Source organism: Oncorhynchus clarkii, chromosome 13, assembly GCF_045791955.1.
Source record: "Oncorhynchus clarkii lewisi isolate Uvic-CL-2024 chromosome 13, UVic_Ocla_1.0, whole genome shotgun sequence".
Taxonomy (NCBI): Eukaryota; Metazoa; Chordata; class Actinopteri; order Salmoniformes; family Salmonidae; genus Oncorhynchus; species Oncorhynchus clarkii.
Genome location: NC_092159.1, coordinates 55,485,273 through 55,501,799, shown reverse-complemented (window position 1 = coordinate 55,501,799; position 16,527 = coordinate 55,485,273). Strand labels below are relative to the sequence as shown.

At 42.8% G+C, this 16,527-nt stretch overlaps 2 protein-coding genes and 1 pseudogene across 2 annotated transcripts; 2 read left to right on the top strand and 1 right to left on the bottom strand.

Annotated features, from left to right (window-relative positions):
- Positions 1-52: 52 nt before the first annotated feature.
- On the top strand, positions 53-9,038 carry LOC139365121 (arf-GAP with dual PH domain-containing protein 2-like). The gene is made up of 11 exons (XM_071102529.1): positions 53-310; positions 2,962-3,092; positions 3,423-3,514; positions 3,918-4,006; positions 4,475-4,587; positions 5,350-5,499; positions 5,923-6,006; positions 6,685-6,747; positions 6,875-6,952; positions 7,087-7,315; positions 7,621-9,038. Exons 1-11 carry the CDS (start codon positions 223-225, stop codon positions 7,647-7,649), a joined length of 1,146 nt encoding a protein of 381 aa, XP_070958630.1. The 5' UTR covers positions 53-222; the 3' UTR covers positions 7,650-9,038.
- A 277-nt stretch (positions 9,039-9,315) lies between these two features.
- On the top strand, positions 9,316-14,981 carry LOC139423594 (mitochondrial Rho GTPase 1-A-like). The gene is made up of 6 exons (XM_071175180.1): positions 9,316-9,708; positions 12,378-12,518; positions 12,765-12,808; positions 12,900-12,953; positions 13,145-13,197; positions 14,858-14,981. Exons 1-6 carry the CDS (start codon positions 9,672-9,674, stop codon positions 14,979-14,981), a joined length of 453 nt encoding a protein of 150 aa, XP_071031281.1. The 5' UTR covers positions 9,316-9,671.
- Positions 14,982-16,470: 1,489 nt separating this feature from the next.
- LOC139423593 (sterile alpha motif domain-containing protein 9-like) overlaps positions 16,471-16,527 on the bottom strand; it is a 14,107-nt pseudogene continuing 14,050 nt past the window's right edge.

Here is a 16,527-nt window from a genome sequence, read left to right as displayed (position 1 = left end):
CCACACGCGTCATGTTTTCATTTCTGTAGTGGGAGGTTACAAAACAAAAATCACAAGCATTTTACGTTCGTCGTGGTCTTATGTACTGTAACACGTTCCAGTTTTCGTCCAAACTCACAGAAACGTCAACATTTGTATTTCGTTACGTAAATGGCTAATTACAACACTCATATTTAACCAAAATATTTCCTACATTCGATACAGATTTATATTCGCAAAATAATGGCAAACAAAGACAGAAACAAAACGATTTTGCTGGAATTGGGGAAACTGCCAGAAAACAACCAATGCGCAGACTGTAGCGCGCCGGGTGAGTGACAATGTAGTTCCATTTAAATCCTAGTCAATTCAAGAGTTGGGGATGAAGTTGCCAAGTGTACTATTTCTTCACATTAAATAATTCAGCCCATGTTCTGACTTGTATGTGTGTGGTGTGTTAAATAGTCATGTATAGGGTAAATGCTTGTGTGTGTCATGTAGACATCGCTTTCTCACTACTCAACAATAACTTCTACCTACAAGGCTTGCCCGCTCATTAGGCGACCGCTTATGGCGGAAGATTGAAGAGGGTGTCATTTTCTGCGCTAAACTGACCAAGACGCACCTCCAACCTCACGTAATTCTAGCCCCAAAACAATGTCAATTTCTCTCAACCAGTGTCATATGGGCTTTTTAGGTGAGCGCTGATGCCGCCCTGTGATAAGCAGTGCCCACTTTGTTATAGGCAGGGGCGCAAAATATTTAGCTTGTCTATTCCCAGCGCGCCTTTCTGGGGTGCTGTTGGAGAGACTGCCATACTCCACCAACTTTCCGTCCAAAAAAATGATTAACATAAATCATATAGCAGATATCGTAGCGTATATGGTATGTGACCTTTTCTGTAGCCCACAGGCTGGAGATAAAAGCTATGACAATGTAGTGAGACGTCATGCAGGTTTTTCCGATCAAATAGCCTAACTAAATGACGCCCAATCAAATAAAAAAATGTGCTGACATGTTAACCAACAACGTATTAGGTGCGTTCGTAAATTCACTCTGGCGATCTACTCCCATTTCAGAGCACTCTCGTCTGTGTGTCAGAGCGCAGAGTAACATGCATTTTCCAACGCGCAACACACGTTGAATATGACAGTTGTCAGTAAACGTCGGCAAAAACAAGTTATTAAATTGTTGCCAGCAGCACAGTTAGTCGCCAACGATCTAGATAACATGAAAACAGCCTTACAATTGCCAGAATGAGGTGTTCTCTCATTTGTCTGGAAGTGGCTAGCTAGCCAAGTTAGCTTGAGTTATGAGGTCAGAACGCTCGGATCAACCCTACTCCTCAGCCAGTGCTCTCCGGGAGCGAAACGCTCTGAATTTATGAACAGACAATCAGACAATGCTATGAATTTACGAACGCCCAGAGTGCACTCTGGCACTCCAAAGTTAATTTATGAACACACCGTTGTAATGCGCTTACACATTCGAGCGTCTCTCAGCCTATGTTATGCAAATTAGTTACTGTATGTGATGATGACGCTGGGGCATGCTGAGGGAGAGTTTTTCGAGAGGCGCTTGTGTGTTTCCGGTTAGTGCTTGGGTGCACTGTGTTCATCCAAGTAAATTACAATTTGATCATTTTATGGGAAATAATCGTACTCGAATGTTTGTGAGTCAACAAACTACATGTGAGTTTCGGTGGCCTTACAGGCTCATTACAATATCCTAAAAAAAGGACCGGTCAAATTAAAATGGGAAATATGGAATGGATAATCAGGCTACAACTGCTGTTCAGGACTTTCACCATAGGAGCTAAATTGTCATGATCTGTGGTTTCAAGTTTGTTTTTGATGAGCTGATCATAGTGAAAAATAAAATACTTCTGCATTTCCTGCTGTGTAAACCAGTGGAGGCTGCTGAGGGGAGGACGACTCACAATAATGGCTGGAATGGAGCAAATGGAATGGCATGGCATCGAACACATGGAAACCGTGTGTTTGTTGTATTTGATACCATTCCACCTATTTCGCTCCAACCGTTACCACAACCCCATCCTCCCCAATTAAGGTGCCACCAACCTCCTGTGGTGTAAACACATTGCAAATAGGCTCAGGATAACTCCTGATAAAGTTAGGTAGCTGATATTTAGAGCTTAAATAGCCTAATTGATTAGTCACAGGAATCAGGACTAATAAAGCAAATGCAACAGCCTGTTTTACAAATGGTGGGCCTAACACATGGATGGGCATTCATAAAATTACGTTGCAGGTGGACAGGGTAGGCAACACCCCAGCAAGCACGGACCAGCAGTTGTTTTTTGGTGCAGTCCAGCCCGGCCTTGATTTCCACGGACGTTGGTTTTTGATCTGGCCTGGATAAGCGTTGATTTGGCCCAAACATAGACATCTATAAATGATGTTGACATAGTGGCAGGGTAGCCTAGTGCTTAGAGCGTTGGACTAGTAACTGAAAGGTTGCAAGTTCAAATCCCCGAGCTGACAAGGTACAAATCTGTTGTTCTGCCCCTTTTCAACTTTAATTCCGAACGGAAAATGAACCTGATTTCAAATGTCCGGAAAATACGTGTTTTCAACTTCTGGGAAAATATATATTTTTAACATTAATTCAGAACCAAAATGGAACCTGATTTCAATGTCCGGACAATACGTCTTTTCATCTTTCATTCAGAACCTAACTTCAACATCTGGAAAATACGTCTTTTCAACATCAGTTTGCTTACTGGTACTATTTTTAGTTTTACAGGGGCAGTGATATTTTTGTCTTGCCTAGGTGACAGAATAACCAGGTCTGGCCTGAGCACCATTTGACTATTTTGAAAGATATCTGTGATTTTCAGTGCTGAGTGACACCACACAGAGATGGTCATTCATTCTTTGATCTGTTTTTCCATGAGTTTTGAGTGATCTTGAGTCTTGTCTCTTTCTGGTGATCCTCCCGTCCTCTGCATACACTGTATAGATCCTGACTGGGCGTCCTATAAGCTGGGTGTATTTGTGTGTCTGAACTGCTCTGGAGTGCACCGCAACCTGTCCAACATCAGCCGCGTTAAATCCATACGGCTCGACTTCTGGGATGACGAGCTAGTGAAGGTAATGAATGGATCTCTTACAGCAGGGGTCAACACCAACCCTGGTTCTGGAGATCTTACAGGGTGTTCAGGTGTCTCGTTCCAGCCCAACACTAACCAGATCAATCCATCAACAAATGATCATTAACTTTGTGCTGGGGTGGAATAAAAGCCTTCACAACCAGTATCTCTTCAAGACCAGGTTTTGTGACCACTACATGTCAATTTCACTCCTGGTTCTCATCTTGGAGGACCACTTTGGGTACTGGTTTGGTTTGCAATCTTAATCAATACAATGTATTTATGTCCTCTGTCAATTTCCTTATTTTGGGGTGTTTGTTTGGGTACAAAGTTCATGAAAACCAATGGAAATGCCACAGGCAGAGCCATCTATGAGAAAGCAGTCCCAGCATTCTACTACCGGCCCCAGCAAGAAGACTGTGCGTAAGTATTGCCATCCCAGGTAATTTCACTACTTCACTGACAAGTGCTCTTGGCACTGGGCACTCGTTTTTGTACAAACGAATGGCAGGATTTAGGGAAGTTGAAGGATGCTGACTTTGCGCATCAATGTAGGAAGGGGAAGGAAAGGATTGTATTGTTTAAAAAAATAAAGAAGTGGAACTTCTGACAATGGAATTATAAATCATTTAACCAGTCAGTCCATTGTTGTCTCTCCCTCCCAATGAAAAAGTATTTGTCTTTTGAAGGTTTAAGAAAAACAAATGCAATGGACAATACTTAGGGTTTCTATTCACCCTGTCTAAAACAATGCAGGAGAAACTGTGGACTCAAGGATCCGATAAGCCTGTGAAACTGTAGAACATTTCATCCTTTTTACCCCCAGCGTCTTAAGGGAGCAGTGGATAAGAGCAAAATATGAGAGGATGGAATTTACCGGCGAGACAAAGTATCCCCCACTGGCCTACACGACAGGTGAACTGGCTTTACTGCTTGTCTGTGGACGTTCAAATCACATGTTATAACACAGAGAACCTCTGCCATTTCTTCTATATTTCTGTATTATTTTAATTGTGGTCTTCTGTAGCTCAGTTGATAGAGCATGGCTCTTGAAACGCCAGGATAGTAGGTTTGATTCCCAGGGCCACCTCTACATGACAAATATATGCGCGCATGATTGTAGGTCGGTTTGGATAAAAGCGTTTGCTAAATGACATACATTGAAATATTGTCCACAGTGAGGCATTTTGCAGGGTCAATGTAGTTTGTTCATCGTACACTGACAAGAAAAACCTATTCTTGTCACACTGACACTTCTGTGGACCTATAGCAGAGCATCGTTCACTTGAGTAAAAACCACACACAGAGACATGAGGCATACCCACATGTATTGATGAGTTACGGAGACGTAACAGAGTACACTTCTTTGGGTTTCCATTCCAGGTTTCTATGAAGGGATGCTGTGGAAGAAGGGGAAGGAGAAGGGACAGTTTCAGAGAAGGAAGTTTGTTCTGTCTGAGAAGGAATTCACCCTGGCTTACTTCAACAAGGAGGATGTAAGTGTGAGGTCATTGACATGCTGGGTAGCTTGCTGCACGGCCAAATTTCTAAACTGTTAATGGTCACATACTTTGAACGTGTGACTACTGAAAGGTGAAAAGAGTGCAGTCAGTGCCTGTCGTGGTCATTTCCTGTATTACTAAACATTGAGAGAGCAAACCACACACAAGTCAGAGTATGTTATAAAGTCCATATTTAATGATATATGAGCTTCACCATAGCCCTGTGACTCTCAGATCAATTCAGTGTCTATAAATGAATTCTCTGAGAGTGCTTACAAAACAGTTCTTAGTATCAATTATAGCCAAGACACACCCATCTCAACTCACATGACAAATAACAGATCTTAGGAACATTACACAAAGAACATTTTACTTGAAAGAGAAGTATCCCATAGGTAGATAGCATTAGCTATACATTATTGTTCAGTTTGGTCTCCTAAATAAAGTTCCTATCTCGTTCTTGGTACCACTTAGGACCAAAACATTACCTCATCCAATGGCATTTATCAATTGTCAATTCTAGATACTCCCATCTCAAATACACCCCCTCCTGGACATGTGTCTACTGAAAGGTGAAAAGAGTTCAGTGCCATAGCTCTGCTAAAATTTACAGGGGTTCACTTGTGAATCATCTTAACATAATTTGACTATGACATATGTTCAGTTTTCTCTCAAGTCAGGCTTACAAATAGTTAAGCCACATTGTTGAATTTTCACTGGGCTTGCATTGTACACATCATCACTCTACGCCCTCAGCCGTCCAAAGGGCCCAAAGCGCTCATCTCCATCAAAGACGTGAATGTGACCTTTCAACCTGAGAAAATTGGTCACGCCCATGGTCTGCAGATTACCTACCAGAAAGACAGCCACACCAGAAGTATTTTTGTCTACCACGAAAGTGGAGAGGTGGGCATTTTTCTCTGTATTTCGCTCTTTATTATAGAAGAGTAGCTTTTGTATAGCCTGGTGATCAAAGATCTGTCACTGTGTTTTATACAACTCCTTTGCCATATGTTTGTTATGAAAGTGAAAAGTACAGAGGAGTTGGATAAATCACAAACTGATCTCCTGGTACTACCAGTTGAGATAAGAGAAAGACGTTTGCCGTCACATGGCCTCATCCAAAACACGAGGAAGTGGATAAGTGAGCAAGAAGCCATGCTAAAATATTTACAACTTTGCAAAACAAGCTTTTGTTAGTATTTTTGTCTGAGATCTTTGTTGATCTGCTTGTATTCACAGTTGGTTGGAGATAGTTTTTATGGCATCCCCCTGTAGCAGATTATGCTGTATATCAGTGTGTAAAGCTTACTAGTCTTCCCTGCTCAGGAGATTGTCAACTGGTTTAATGCCATTCGAGCTGCTCGCTTTGCCTACCTGAAAACAGCATACCCCACAGGAAGTGATAAAGAAGTAAGTGTTTGTTAGACTATATTTCAGTAAAGTTCTCTCTGGTATATGCCCTTCTTTTCAACCATGTTTGTACCGGCACAGTATCTCTATTTCCGTCAAATCAGAGGCTACCAATGTCTCCCCCACATGAATTTGGTATTTTTATTGTCCCCTGTAGACCATTCACTTTAGGGTGTAAACATACTATAAATTCCATTATTATACTTATGATAAAATGTCTATTATATTCTACTGAGCCATTTACTTTATGCTGTTAATCTTATTTCTTATAGTTGTTGCATTGTCGAGAAAGAACTTGCAAGTAAGCATTTCATTGGACGGTCTATACCACGTGTATCCTGTACATACGACTAATAAAACGTGAAACTATAGGGTGTTGTTATGCCGTGTGAAGACATACTTCAATGAATCAATGCATTAGAGGAAGTTCAACACGTTTCAACATTGAGAGGGTGTCACAAGACAGTATTTCCAGTAACTATTGGCTTGGTTTTATGTTGCAGAATACCAGTACATTTAGATGTAAATATTTCCTAAAGAACAGACAGTGGTTCCTAGTGCCTAAGGACATATTCAGCAACCATAGCAATCAATAACTACTGTTGCAATTAGCAATAAATGAATTGATGCTTATAAATGCTTCTTCTGTATTCCTCTTCATTATGTGTATTCTGACAGTTGAGGACTAGAATTACCAGAAACTACCTCAAAGAAGGATACATGGAGAAGACAGGTCCTATGGTAGGTAGTTACTTTGTGATTATCATACTAAATAATGACATTGGATAGAAGAAACGTAAAGTGACCTGGTTGTTACAATGTAATGGCATTATGAACACTGTGACAATAAAGTGTGTTTGTTGGGAAGCAAAAGGAGACGTTCAAAAAGAGATGGTTCATCTTGGACTCCCAAGACAGGAAGCTCCTTTACTTCAAAAGCCAGCTGGTAAGAAAGGAGTCCACCTCCTCATTATCTCAAAAGGGTGTGTGTGTGTGTGTATATTCGCTGTGTACCTGTGTGTATCCCTCGAATCCTAATCTCTACACTATCAACATGTTGTGTGTGTCTGTTTACTACAGGATGCTGAGGAGCTGGGAGTTGTGTTCATCGGCACAGAGACCAATGGTTACTCAGTGAGTGAGTGCATTCCCAAAAGGACCAGAGGCAACCGGTGGAGGTGTGGAGTCACAGTGGACACGCCGGACCGCCAGTTTGTCTTCATGTGTGAGCAGGAGAGGGAACAGAGAGAGTGGGTGGAGGCCCTCAGAGAGGTCATCTCTAAACCCATGCAGCCCCAGGACTACACCAGTAAGAGTCATGTCACCAGTATTCACACCACAGGAGACTCCTGAGGGGAGGACGGCTCATAATAATGGGCAGAACGGAGCAGATGGAATGGCATCAAACACATGGAAACCATGTGTTTGATGTATTTGATACCATGCCACTGATTCCGCTCCAGCCTATTCCACGAGCCCGTCCTCCCAAATGAAGGAGCCACCAACCCCCTGACACACACACATACACACTATGCACGTACTGTACATAGTATATATTCATACACCATATGGTGAATAACCTAATATACGCTTTTCTGGCTTGTCTTGTTTCAGCTGAAGCCAACATCCGAGGGAAGAGTTGACTTTCGAGAGAGCTGAGGGAAGAGTTGACTTTTGAGAGAGAGCTGACTTTCGAGAGAGAGATTCCACCAACATTGGCTGCAAAACCCACTCTGAAGACTCATCTACACTGAACAAATATATAAACACAACATGCAACAATTTCAAAGATTTTACTGAGTTACAGTTTAAATAAGGAAATCAGTCTGTTGAAATAAATTAATTCAGACCTAATCTATGGATTTCACAACTGGGAATACAAATATGCATCTATTGGTCACAGATACAGAAAACCAGTTAGTATCTGGTGTGACCACCATATGCCTCATGCAGCGTGACACATCCTCTTCGCAAGTTGATCAGGCTGTTGATTGTGGCATGTGGAATGTTGTCCCACTGCTGTTCAATAGTTGCTGGATACTGGCGGGAACTGGAACACGCTGTCGATCCAGAGCAATCCCAAACATGCTCAATTAGTGACATGGTTGGTGAGTATGCAAGCCATGGAAGAACTGTGATTTTTTTGGATTCCAGGAATTGTGTACAGATCCTTGCGACATGAGGCCGTCCATAATCAGGCTGAAACTTAAGGTGATGGCGGCTGATGAATGGCACGACAATGGTCACGACAGGATCTCGTCACGGAGTCTCTATGAAGTCAAATTGCCATCAATAAAATGCAATTGTGTTCATTTTCCGTAGCTTTATGCCTTCCCAAATCATAACCCCACCGCCACGATGGGGCACTCTATTCACAACGTTGAGCTTCCCTGAGACCGTTTCTGGCAAGTTTGTGCTGAAATTCTTCAGTTTTGCAAACCCACAGTTTCATCAGCTATCCGGGTGGGGATGGGCTCAGATGATCCCCCAGATGAAGAAGCCGGATGTGGTGGTCCTAAAATTTTAGAGAAATACATTTTTTGGTGCATCTGGAACATTTCTGGGATCTTTTATTTCAGCTCATGCAACATGGGACCAACACTTTACATGTTGTGTTTCTATTTTTGTTCAGTATATAAGAAAACTTCCAGTATCACTGCATTGAATGTATCCCCCTTAGTGACAGCAGGCCTCTAAATATATTACTTCTTGGAGGACAATGTCTAGGACTGTGGGTTGTTTATTTACAATGCAGATACATGGTTCTACTGGAATTATTGAAAGATGAATTGGGGCAGTACTGTCTCACCACAAATGATGGACAAACTAGATGCCTTGCTCGGCATGGAAGGTAAAATTGTTATTCTCAAACCTTACCTATTAAAATGGCAGAGTTGTGTGTGTGAAACCAGGTCAATTCTGTTGCTATGAGAAAGGAAGTGAGTGTGCGTACATGTTATAAAATTAATATCAACTGGAATAATATCTAATACCAACTGTGATTACTAATAAAAACTGTGATAATATAACAACTATGTATTAGAAGGGTATGTTTTTAGCCCTTTTCTTTAACAAAGGGTATGCCATACCCTCACATACCCCCTCAATTCGAGCCCTCAGCGTCTTCTGAGTTGAGAGCAATTGAATCCCTGCCTCCTTTATCATTTCACAATACAATCAAATCAAGCCACTACATTTGAATTCCAAGCCAATGTCACCACATGAGCGCTAGAGGGTAGCAGATGCGTTGTCTAGTATGTTTCGACAGCGTTTGTCTGCTACTGTTTGCCGTAGTTGCCGGGTATTGGAGGTCAGCTTGGAGGAGGCGTGCGTCTGAAATATTTCGTGCAAAATGTCATGAAAGTACAGAAAATAAAGGAATATAGCGTTTTAAACAATTATGTAATTTACAAAAATGTGTATCGCTGTTGAGCGTGGAACTTCAATTGTACAAGAAGCGAGAGAAAATATAACAAATTAACGGATAAATTCCTCCGTCCGTTTTGTCCTACAAAGAAATAGGCGCCGACCACAGTTTGACAGCGCAGTCTAAACTGCGCAGGCCTGGCATTAGATAAACTGCTGTAGGGCGGCATCAAAGAATATATGATATTTATGAAACAACAAAGACTTTATTGATTTGTGAATTAAAAAAAGTTGCAAATATGAGGAAGGACGTGAGGATATTACTCGTTGGGGAACGTAAGTGGCTGATTCATTAAATATAGCTGGCGCTTGATGCCTACACAGTAATTAGCTAGCATGCTAGCTAGCTTAACTCCGCGAATACATTCAATTAATCAAAATACAGGGTATATACGAATGTACACCTAGGTTGTGTTTTGTACTTGTATGACCGCACAACTAAGAATACCATTGAATCGAACTGATTCAATGTGACATTGTGAAGATGTTAAGCCAACAACATACCTCGCTAACTAGCAAATGCCGCAGCCAAATGTGAATGGCTAGTTAATAAAGACTGTTGGTTCGTTCACTTAGTAATACGCACACAGTAGCTGTAGTTATTTAAAGTATGTTTGGTGTAACTTCTAGCCACAGTAATTAACTAGTTAGCTAGTAATGTAGGTTAGGATCGTATCAATAGAACACTCACTCAACCTTGCACGCGCTTTGCACTATCGATCTGTCCTCGTGCACACTGTCAGCTTGACATTCCATGGAACCAGTAGAAATCATGTTCTGCTCAGATTTGTGTATTTTAGCCATTTGGCCACATTGCAACTTTTGGCCTCCACAATACACTTCTCCCAAATCCCCGTTGCCACATCTAGTGCACTTTGCAAATTAGGGCCCTATTTCATTTACATTCATCTTCTCCCATATCCACAATGCATATATATTTAAGCTATGTCATAAAAAAAAAAATTGAGAGTGACTATTGTCAATGATCACATTGGTAAATTGGGTAGAATGTGATAGAACTGAGACCTTTAAAGGAACTTGTGACAACATGCTGGTTGTCCTCCTTTCTGCCCTGTGTTCTTCACTCACATCTGTTTATCAGATGCAACTGGCTGGCTGACCTACATTGACACATTCTCTTTGGCATTGCTGACAGGTCCCTTGAGAGGGCAGCCAAAACCGTATGTGTGTATGCTAACGTTGGTGATATCACTCAGCAACCAAGGATGCATTTACACAGACAGCCCACTACTGATCTTTTTCACAATTAATGGAAAAGGAGCTGAACTGATTGGTCAAAAGACCAAGTAGTAGTCTAAAAGGATCAGAATTGGGCAGCCAGACTGTAAACACAGCTCAAGTGTCCATAGATACAAGTCCTTTCCATGCACCTGCAGAGGCTGCCCCTGTTCTTGAACTTGGTGAACTGTCCTACCGCCCTTGAAGCAAGAGCCCATTCACTGATCTGACTCAACATAATAAGCTACTGCAGGCTAATTGAACCCGGCTTGATAAAACCCCTCCATTGGCGTTAGATCAATGGTTATGGTAGGAAAAAAGGATGCATGTTGAAACGTATCAGAACTGCAACTCTCTGTGCAGTATCTGCAGCCCTGTGTCCTCTGGCTGTGCACCATATCAGAACTGCAACTCTCTGTGCAGTATCTGCAGCCCTGTGTCCTCTGGCTGTGCTCTATGGTGCTGGATTCAATCAAGTCATGGAATTTAATAAGACACTCCAACACTTAACTAGTCCCTGTTCATGCTTGCCAGCTGCTCTTATCTTCACACTTCAGTCACTCAACACATCAGTCTAACAGTCTGTAATGTATGCAGAGCCGTAGCCGACACAATCTCAAATTCATTCTACACTGCCTTCACCCACCTAGATAAGAGGAATATCTATGTGAGAATGCTGTTCATTGACTACAGCTCAGCGTTCAACACCTTTGTCACCTCCAAACTCGTCACCAAGCTTAGGACCCTGGGACTGAACACTTCCCTCTGCAACTGGATCCTGGACTTCCTGACGGGCCACTCCCAGGTGGTGAGGGTAGGCAACATCACCTCCGCCACGCTGACCCTCAACACGGGGTCCCCACAGGGGTGTGTGCGATTAGTTCCGTCCTGTACTCTGCACATGACTCCAACACCAAGTTTGCTGACGGCACGATGGTGGTAGGCCTGATCACCAGCGACGATAAGACAGCCTACAGGGAGGATGTCAGTTACATGACAGTGTGGTCCCGGAGCAACAACCTTTCCCTCAACGTCAGTAAGACCAAGGAGCTGATCTTGGACTACAGGAAACGGGGGAGGGGGCGAGCACTCCCCCATCCACATCCCTGGGGCTGCAAATATTTATACTGACTCTACGCACACGCACTCACATACATTCATCATATATGCTACTCTTTTTATCATATTTCCTGATGCTTAGTCACCTTACCCCTATACATATATACCCCTATCAGTATCTCTGCACATTGTAAATATGCTATTGGAACTGACCATGTATATAGCATACTTACTTCATGTTCTTATTTCTATTTCTCATGTTTTTGCTCCACCTTGTTCGTTTTTGTTCAACATTGATATTGATTACTGCATTGTTGGGGTTAGAGCTGGCAAAGAACAGCATGGCACTGTACTTGTCCACGTGACATTACCTTGAAACCTGCACATTGAATGGTACAATGTTGAGAGGTGACACTAAAGCTCAATTGATGATGTCTCCCATCACAGGGAGTATCTCCTCATTGTAGCCTGGTTCCAGATCTGTTTGTGCCGTCTCGCCAACTCCTATGGTCATTGTCACTGTCATTGTCACATGACCATAGGAGTTGGCAAGACAGCACAAATAGATCTGGAATCAGGCTATCCTGATTGCAATCACACACTGATGCTTCTGTCTGACTCACACACTTGTCCTCTCGTCTCCACAGCCAAAGTGGGGAAGACGTCTCTGATCATGTCACTGGTCAGCGAGGAGTTCCCTGACGACGTTCCCCTTCGAGCAGAGGAGATCACCATCCCAGCAGACGTAACTCCAGAGAGAGTCCCCACACACATAGTGGACTACTCAGGTAACTCCACAGACCATACAGCCTGAACGTCAATAAATACTGAATGTTTAATGCTGAACACTGTTCAGTGTTACTAGACTGCCCCTACAGACAGACTATTATTTTCCGGAACTGGGATTCAGTCAATGCATGTTATGGCTGGAAACTGTGCTCTACTGACAGTACTTACGACAGTGGAGTAGGAGACGTGTCAGATTGACAAGACAATATCATACTGTCTTTGATGTTGTTGTCTTGTGTCTGTAGAAGCAGAACAGTCAGACGAGCAGTTGTATCAAGAAATATCAAAGGTTGGTAGGATACCATTTTAACCCTGTATTATCCCCATAAAGTAAACATCTATCCCCACCAAGGTAGAATAACATTCTCTCTTTTTTACAGGCAAATGTTATTTGCATAGTTTACTCAGTCAACAACAAGAAGTCCATTGAGAAGGTCAGTTTATAAACCAAGCATTCTCTCTGACATTTTATGTCTTGATTTAGTAACAGCGCACTGCCTACACGTTGTTAACTCTGTTCACCATGTCGGCCATATTGAATTAAAGAGAGCGCAGGGCAGGCCTGTGTTCTGAGTTTTGGCAGTGCAGCTGTAACAGGGTTTGATACGTGTTTTCTCTCTTCTAGGTGACAAGTCATTGGATTCCCCTCATAAACGACAGGACGGACAAGGATAGCAGGTGTGTGTGTAGTGTGCTTGTGGTGTGTGTGTGTGTGTGTCCCCTTGGTCAGGGACAGTGGGGGTATACAGTCTGTTACTAAATCCCCGGTGCATTTGGAAATGACTGCACCAACACCTAAAGTGCTGGTGTAGTTTTTGACAGCTTTGCCACATTTCACTTAGTAGATTGAAACGGGTGTCAAGTCATTTCAATGACATGCCATTCATTATAAGACCAGCCTGCTATATGGACCAGTTATGTCATAGACAAGGGAAAGTACACTACCTTGTACCTGTTTGTGTAACCTACTCCATATCAGTGTGATAATAGAGGAAAGGTTACTGAATGACTAATGGCTATGTAATGTAATACTGTGTGATACGGCCTCCTGAGTGGTGCAGTGGTCTACTGCATCGCTGTGCCACTAGAGATCCTGGTTAGAGTCCAGGCTCTGTCGCAGCCGACCAGGACCGGGAGACCCATGGGACGGGGCACAATTGGCCCAGCGTCGTCCGGGTTAGGGAGGGTTTGGCTGGAATGGATGTCCTTGTCCCATCGCGCTCTAGCGACTCCTGTGGCGGGCCGGTGCGCAGTGCACGCTGACAAGATCACCAGGTGTACGGTGTGTTTCCTCCGACACATTGGTGTGACTGGCTTCCGGGTTAAGTGGGCATTGTGTCAAGAAGCAGTGCGGCTTGGTTGGGTCCTGTTTTGTAGGACGCACGGCTCTCGACCTTTGCCTCTTCCTAGTCCGTACTGGAGTTGCAGCGACGAGACAAGACTGTAACTTCCAATTAGGATACAATGAAATTGGGGAGGAAAAAGGGGTCAAATGAAAAAAAGACCGTTTTCAGTTTTCCATATGGGAAGCAGAAGGTCATGGACATTGTTGTCACCTCTTAGCTGTAAGTTGAATTGCAGACAGCCAGACAACATTGATTTAATCTACCATTATACAGTATGTTGAGTGTTTGTATAGCAGCAGACAGCCAAACAACATTGATTTTAGGGTTGTCACAATACCAGTATCACGATACTCTGAGGTATCGTGGCAAGGGAACAAAACATGGAGCGGACTATATTCTCTGAGGAAAACTGTCCTAATGTTTTTAGCCTTATGTTGTCACCTAGAATCACATGTTTATTTTCCATATAGAACACTGCATTTTACATACAGTAGGTTTTAAAGGACCATAGTGTTCATTCTGCTTTGTGTGTTCCGGCAGACAGCCAGATAACGTCTTGGATTGAGCCTGGATTTCTTTAATAGGATCCGGTGTCAAGGCTAAGTCTGCCAGGATTACTGTTAGAGTTTAGTATAACATACTGTAGTTTGAAGGTTTGATCTGTTAGGTGACACTGACAATCTATTGGACCCCTGAGGACAAAATATTCCTTTTTGAGACATTCTCAGACAATGAATTCTCATGATTGTTTTCTCAGAGCCCTAACTGCCTTTCTCCTCCAATGGTAATGACAATGAAATTCACCTTCCTTTTGAATGAATGGATACATTTTCAATGACGGTGGGTTAACTGCCTGTTCAGGGGCAGAACGACAGATTTGTACTTTGTCAGCTCGGGGATATGAACTTGCAACCTTTCGGTTACTAGTCCAACGCTCTAACCACTAGGCTTCCCTGCCGCCCCATATAAGATCATGTATGATGTTGTTGCAGGGTACCACTGATCCTGGTGGGGAATAAGTCAGACCTGGTAGAACACAGCAGTATGGAGACCATCCTGCCCATCATGAACCAGTACTCTGACATTGAGACCTGCGTGGAGGTAAGAGAACACTGACTGGTGACTCTGTTTACCGCCTCCATTTTGAGTGCCTAGCAAGAGTACATTGAGAATGACCATATAGCTAGGCTAATGAAAGTTGTTGTGTTACACTTGCGTTGAGGCTCAATCAAAATGGTATTGAACTACTAGAAATGTATTTTAAGGGTCTCTGATCATCTGATTAATTGAATTCAGGCCTGCAGAACTTTGATCAACAATGGTTTCATATTCTATCCCGGTTCTGAAATCCCAACAGCTGAAAACGGCATTAAAAATCTAATTGATGCATTGACCTTGTGATGTAGGTTGTCTGCTGGCCCTGGGCTGGGAGACTCCTAATGTTTCAGCTAACCCCTGACTTCACTTAGAATGTTATCTGTTGGCGGGTAAATGAGTCTGTCTTTCTGCTGCAGAGACCCTGGCAGTATTCATTATGGCACACAAAATAAAACATTTTGCAACGTAAAATAAAAATAAGCATTTATTGGCCAAGTCCACATAGTCAATTAGCCATTTTCAGTCAGTTTCTTTGTTCTATTTGGTGCCTAATGAACATGACCCCTCTGTGTCTTTCTACTGACTGACTGAGTGTGTGTGCTGAGATGCATTTCTATCATGGAGGAAAGTAGTTGGCTACATCACTCTTCCATTGGTCTCATGTGACAACCCAGTCACATGTCCTCTCTGGCTAGATTCATTACAGGATAAAAGTAGTGGAGGGGACGACGTGTTGGAACGCACACACACAGAATACACACAGTCAGATGTGTTAAAGTGACAACCTGGTCAGGATCCGTTATGCAGTTGTACTGCACAAGGTTCATGGGTACTTGTATGTGATGCAACACTGTTCAGTCTCTACATATTTAACATCTGTACACTCTCTTCCCCCCTGTGTGGAATCAGCCCCTTGTCATGGCAACGCCACTGGGGTTTATAGCCTGGCTGTTTCTGGACCCTAGTTTCACATTGAGAGATGACGTTCTGCTTTCCATGACCTCATTTAGACCACTAAGAGGTTGGTCTTGCGGCTTGAGTGTTTTTTTCACTGAAGCACCATAAATCTGCAATGCACAACTTGAGAACCAATTGATGTGTAAGTAGTTAAAGAAGTGGGATAGGTGATGGTTTGTCATATACACATGGTTTAGTACAATGAAATGCCGGCTTAACCCTTTATTTCAACAGTGGCGGCTGATGTCCTACAGTACCCATAATGGTTTTAGAATTTGTAAATGTAACCTTTATTTAACTAGGCAAGACAGTTAAGAACAAATTATTATTTACAATGACGGCCTAACCCGGATGACCCTGGGCCAATTGTCCACAAGTGGGACTCCCAATCATGGCCGGATGTGATGCAGCCTGGATTCAAACCAGGGACTGCAGTGACGCCTCTTGCGCTGAGATGTAGTGCCTTAAGACTGCTGCGCCACTCGGGAACCCTAAAGATGTTACTAAAGTGAACATAATGGTTTCCTGTCTACTTTCCAATACATGGTTGTTAGACCCCAGCAGGGGTCTTTTTGTCTGTGTATTGTTCCAGCTGGTTTTGAGATTA

Bases quoted from the DNA above. Each gene is read 5' to 3' on its own strand.
- LOC139365121 (XM_071102529.1), top strand. From the start codon at position 223: ATGGCAAACAAAGACAGAAACAAAACGATTTTGCTGGAATTGGGGAAA. The intron at 5,500-5,922 runs GTGGGCATTTTT...TTCCCTGCTCAG, and splicing joins TCTACCACGAAAGTGGAGAG to GAGATTGTCAACTGGTTTAA. The intron at 7,316-7,620 runs GTAAGAGTCATG...GTCTTGTTTCAG, and splicing joins GCAGCCCCAGGACTACACCA to CTGAAGCCAACATCCGAGGG.
- LOC139423594 (XM_071175180.1), top strand. From the start codon at position 9,672: ATGAGGAAGGACGTGAGGATATTACTCGTTGGGGAAC. The intron at 12,809-12,899 runs GTTGGTAGGATA...TCTTTTTTACAG, and splicing joins TGTATCAAGAAATATCAAAG to GCAAATGTTATTTGCATAGT. The intron at 12,954-13,144 runs GTCAGTTTATAA...TCTCTCTTCTAG, and splicing joins ACAAGAAGTCCATTGAGAAG to GTGACAAGTCATTGGATTCC.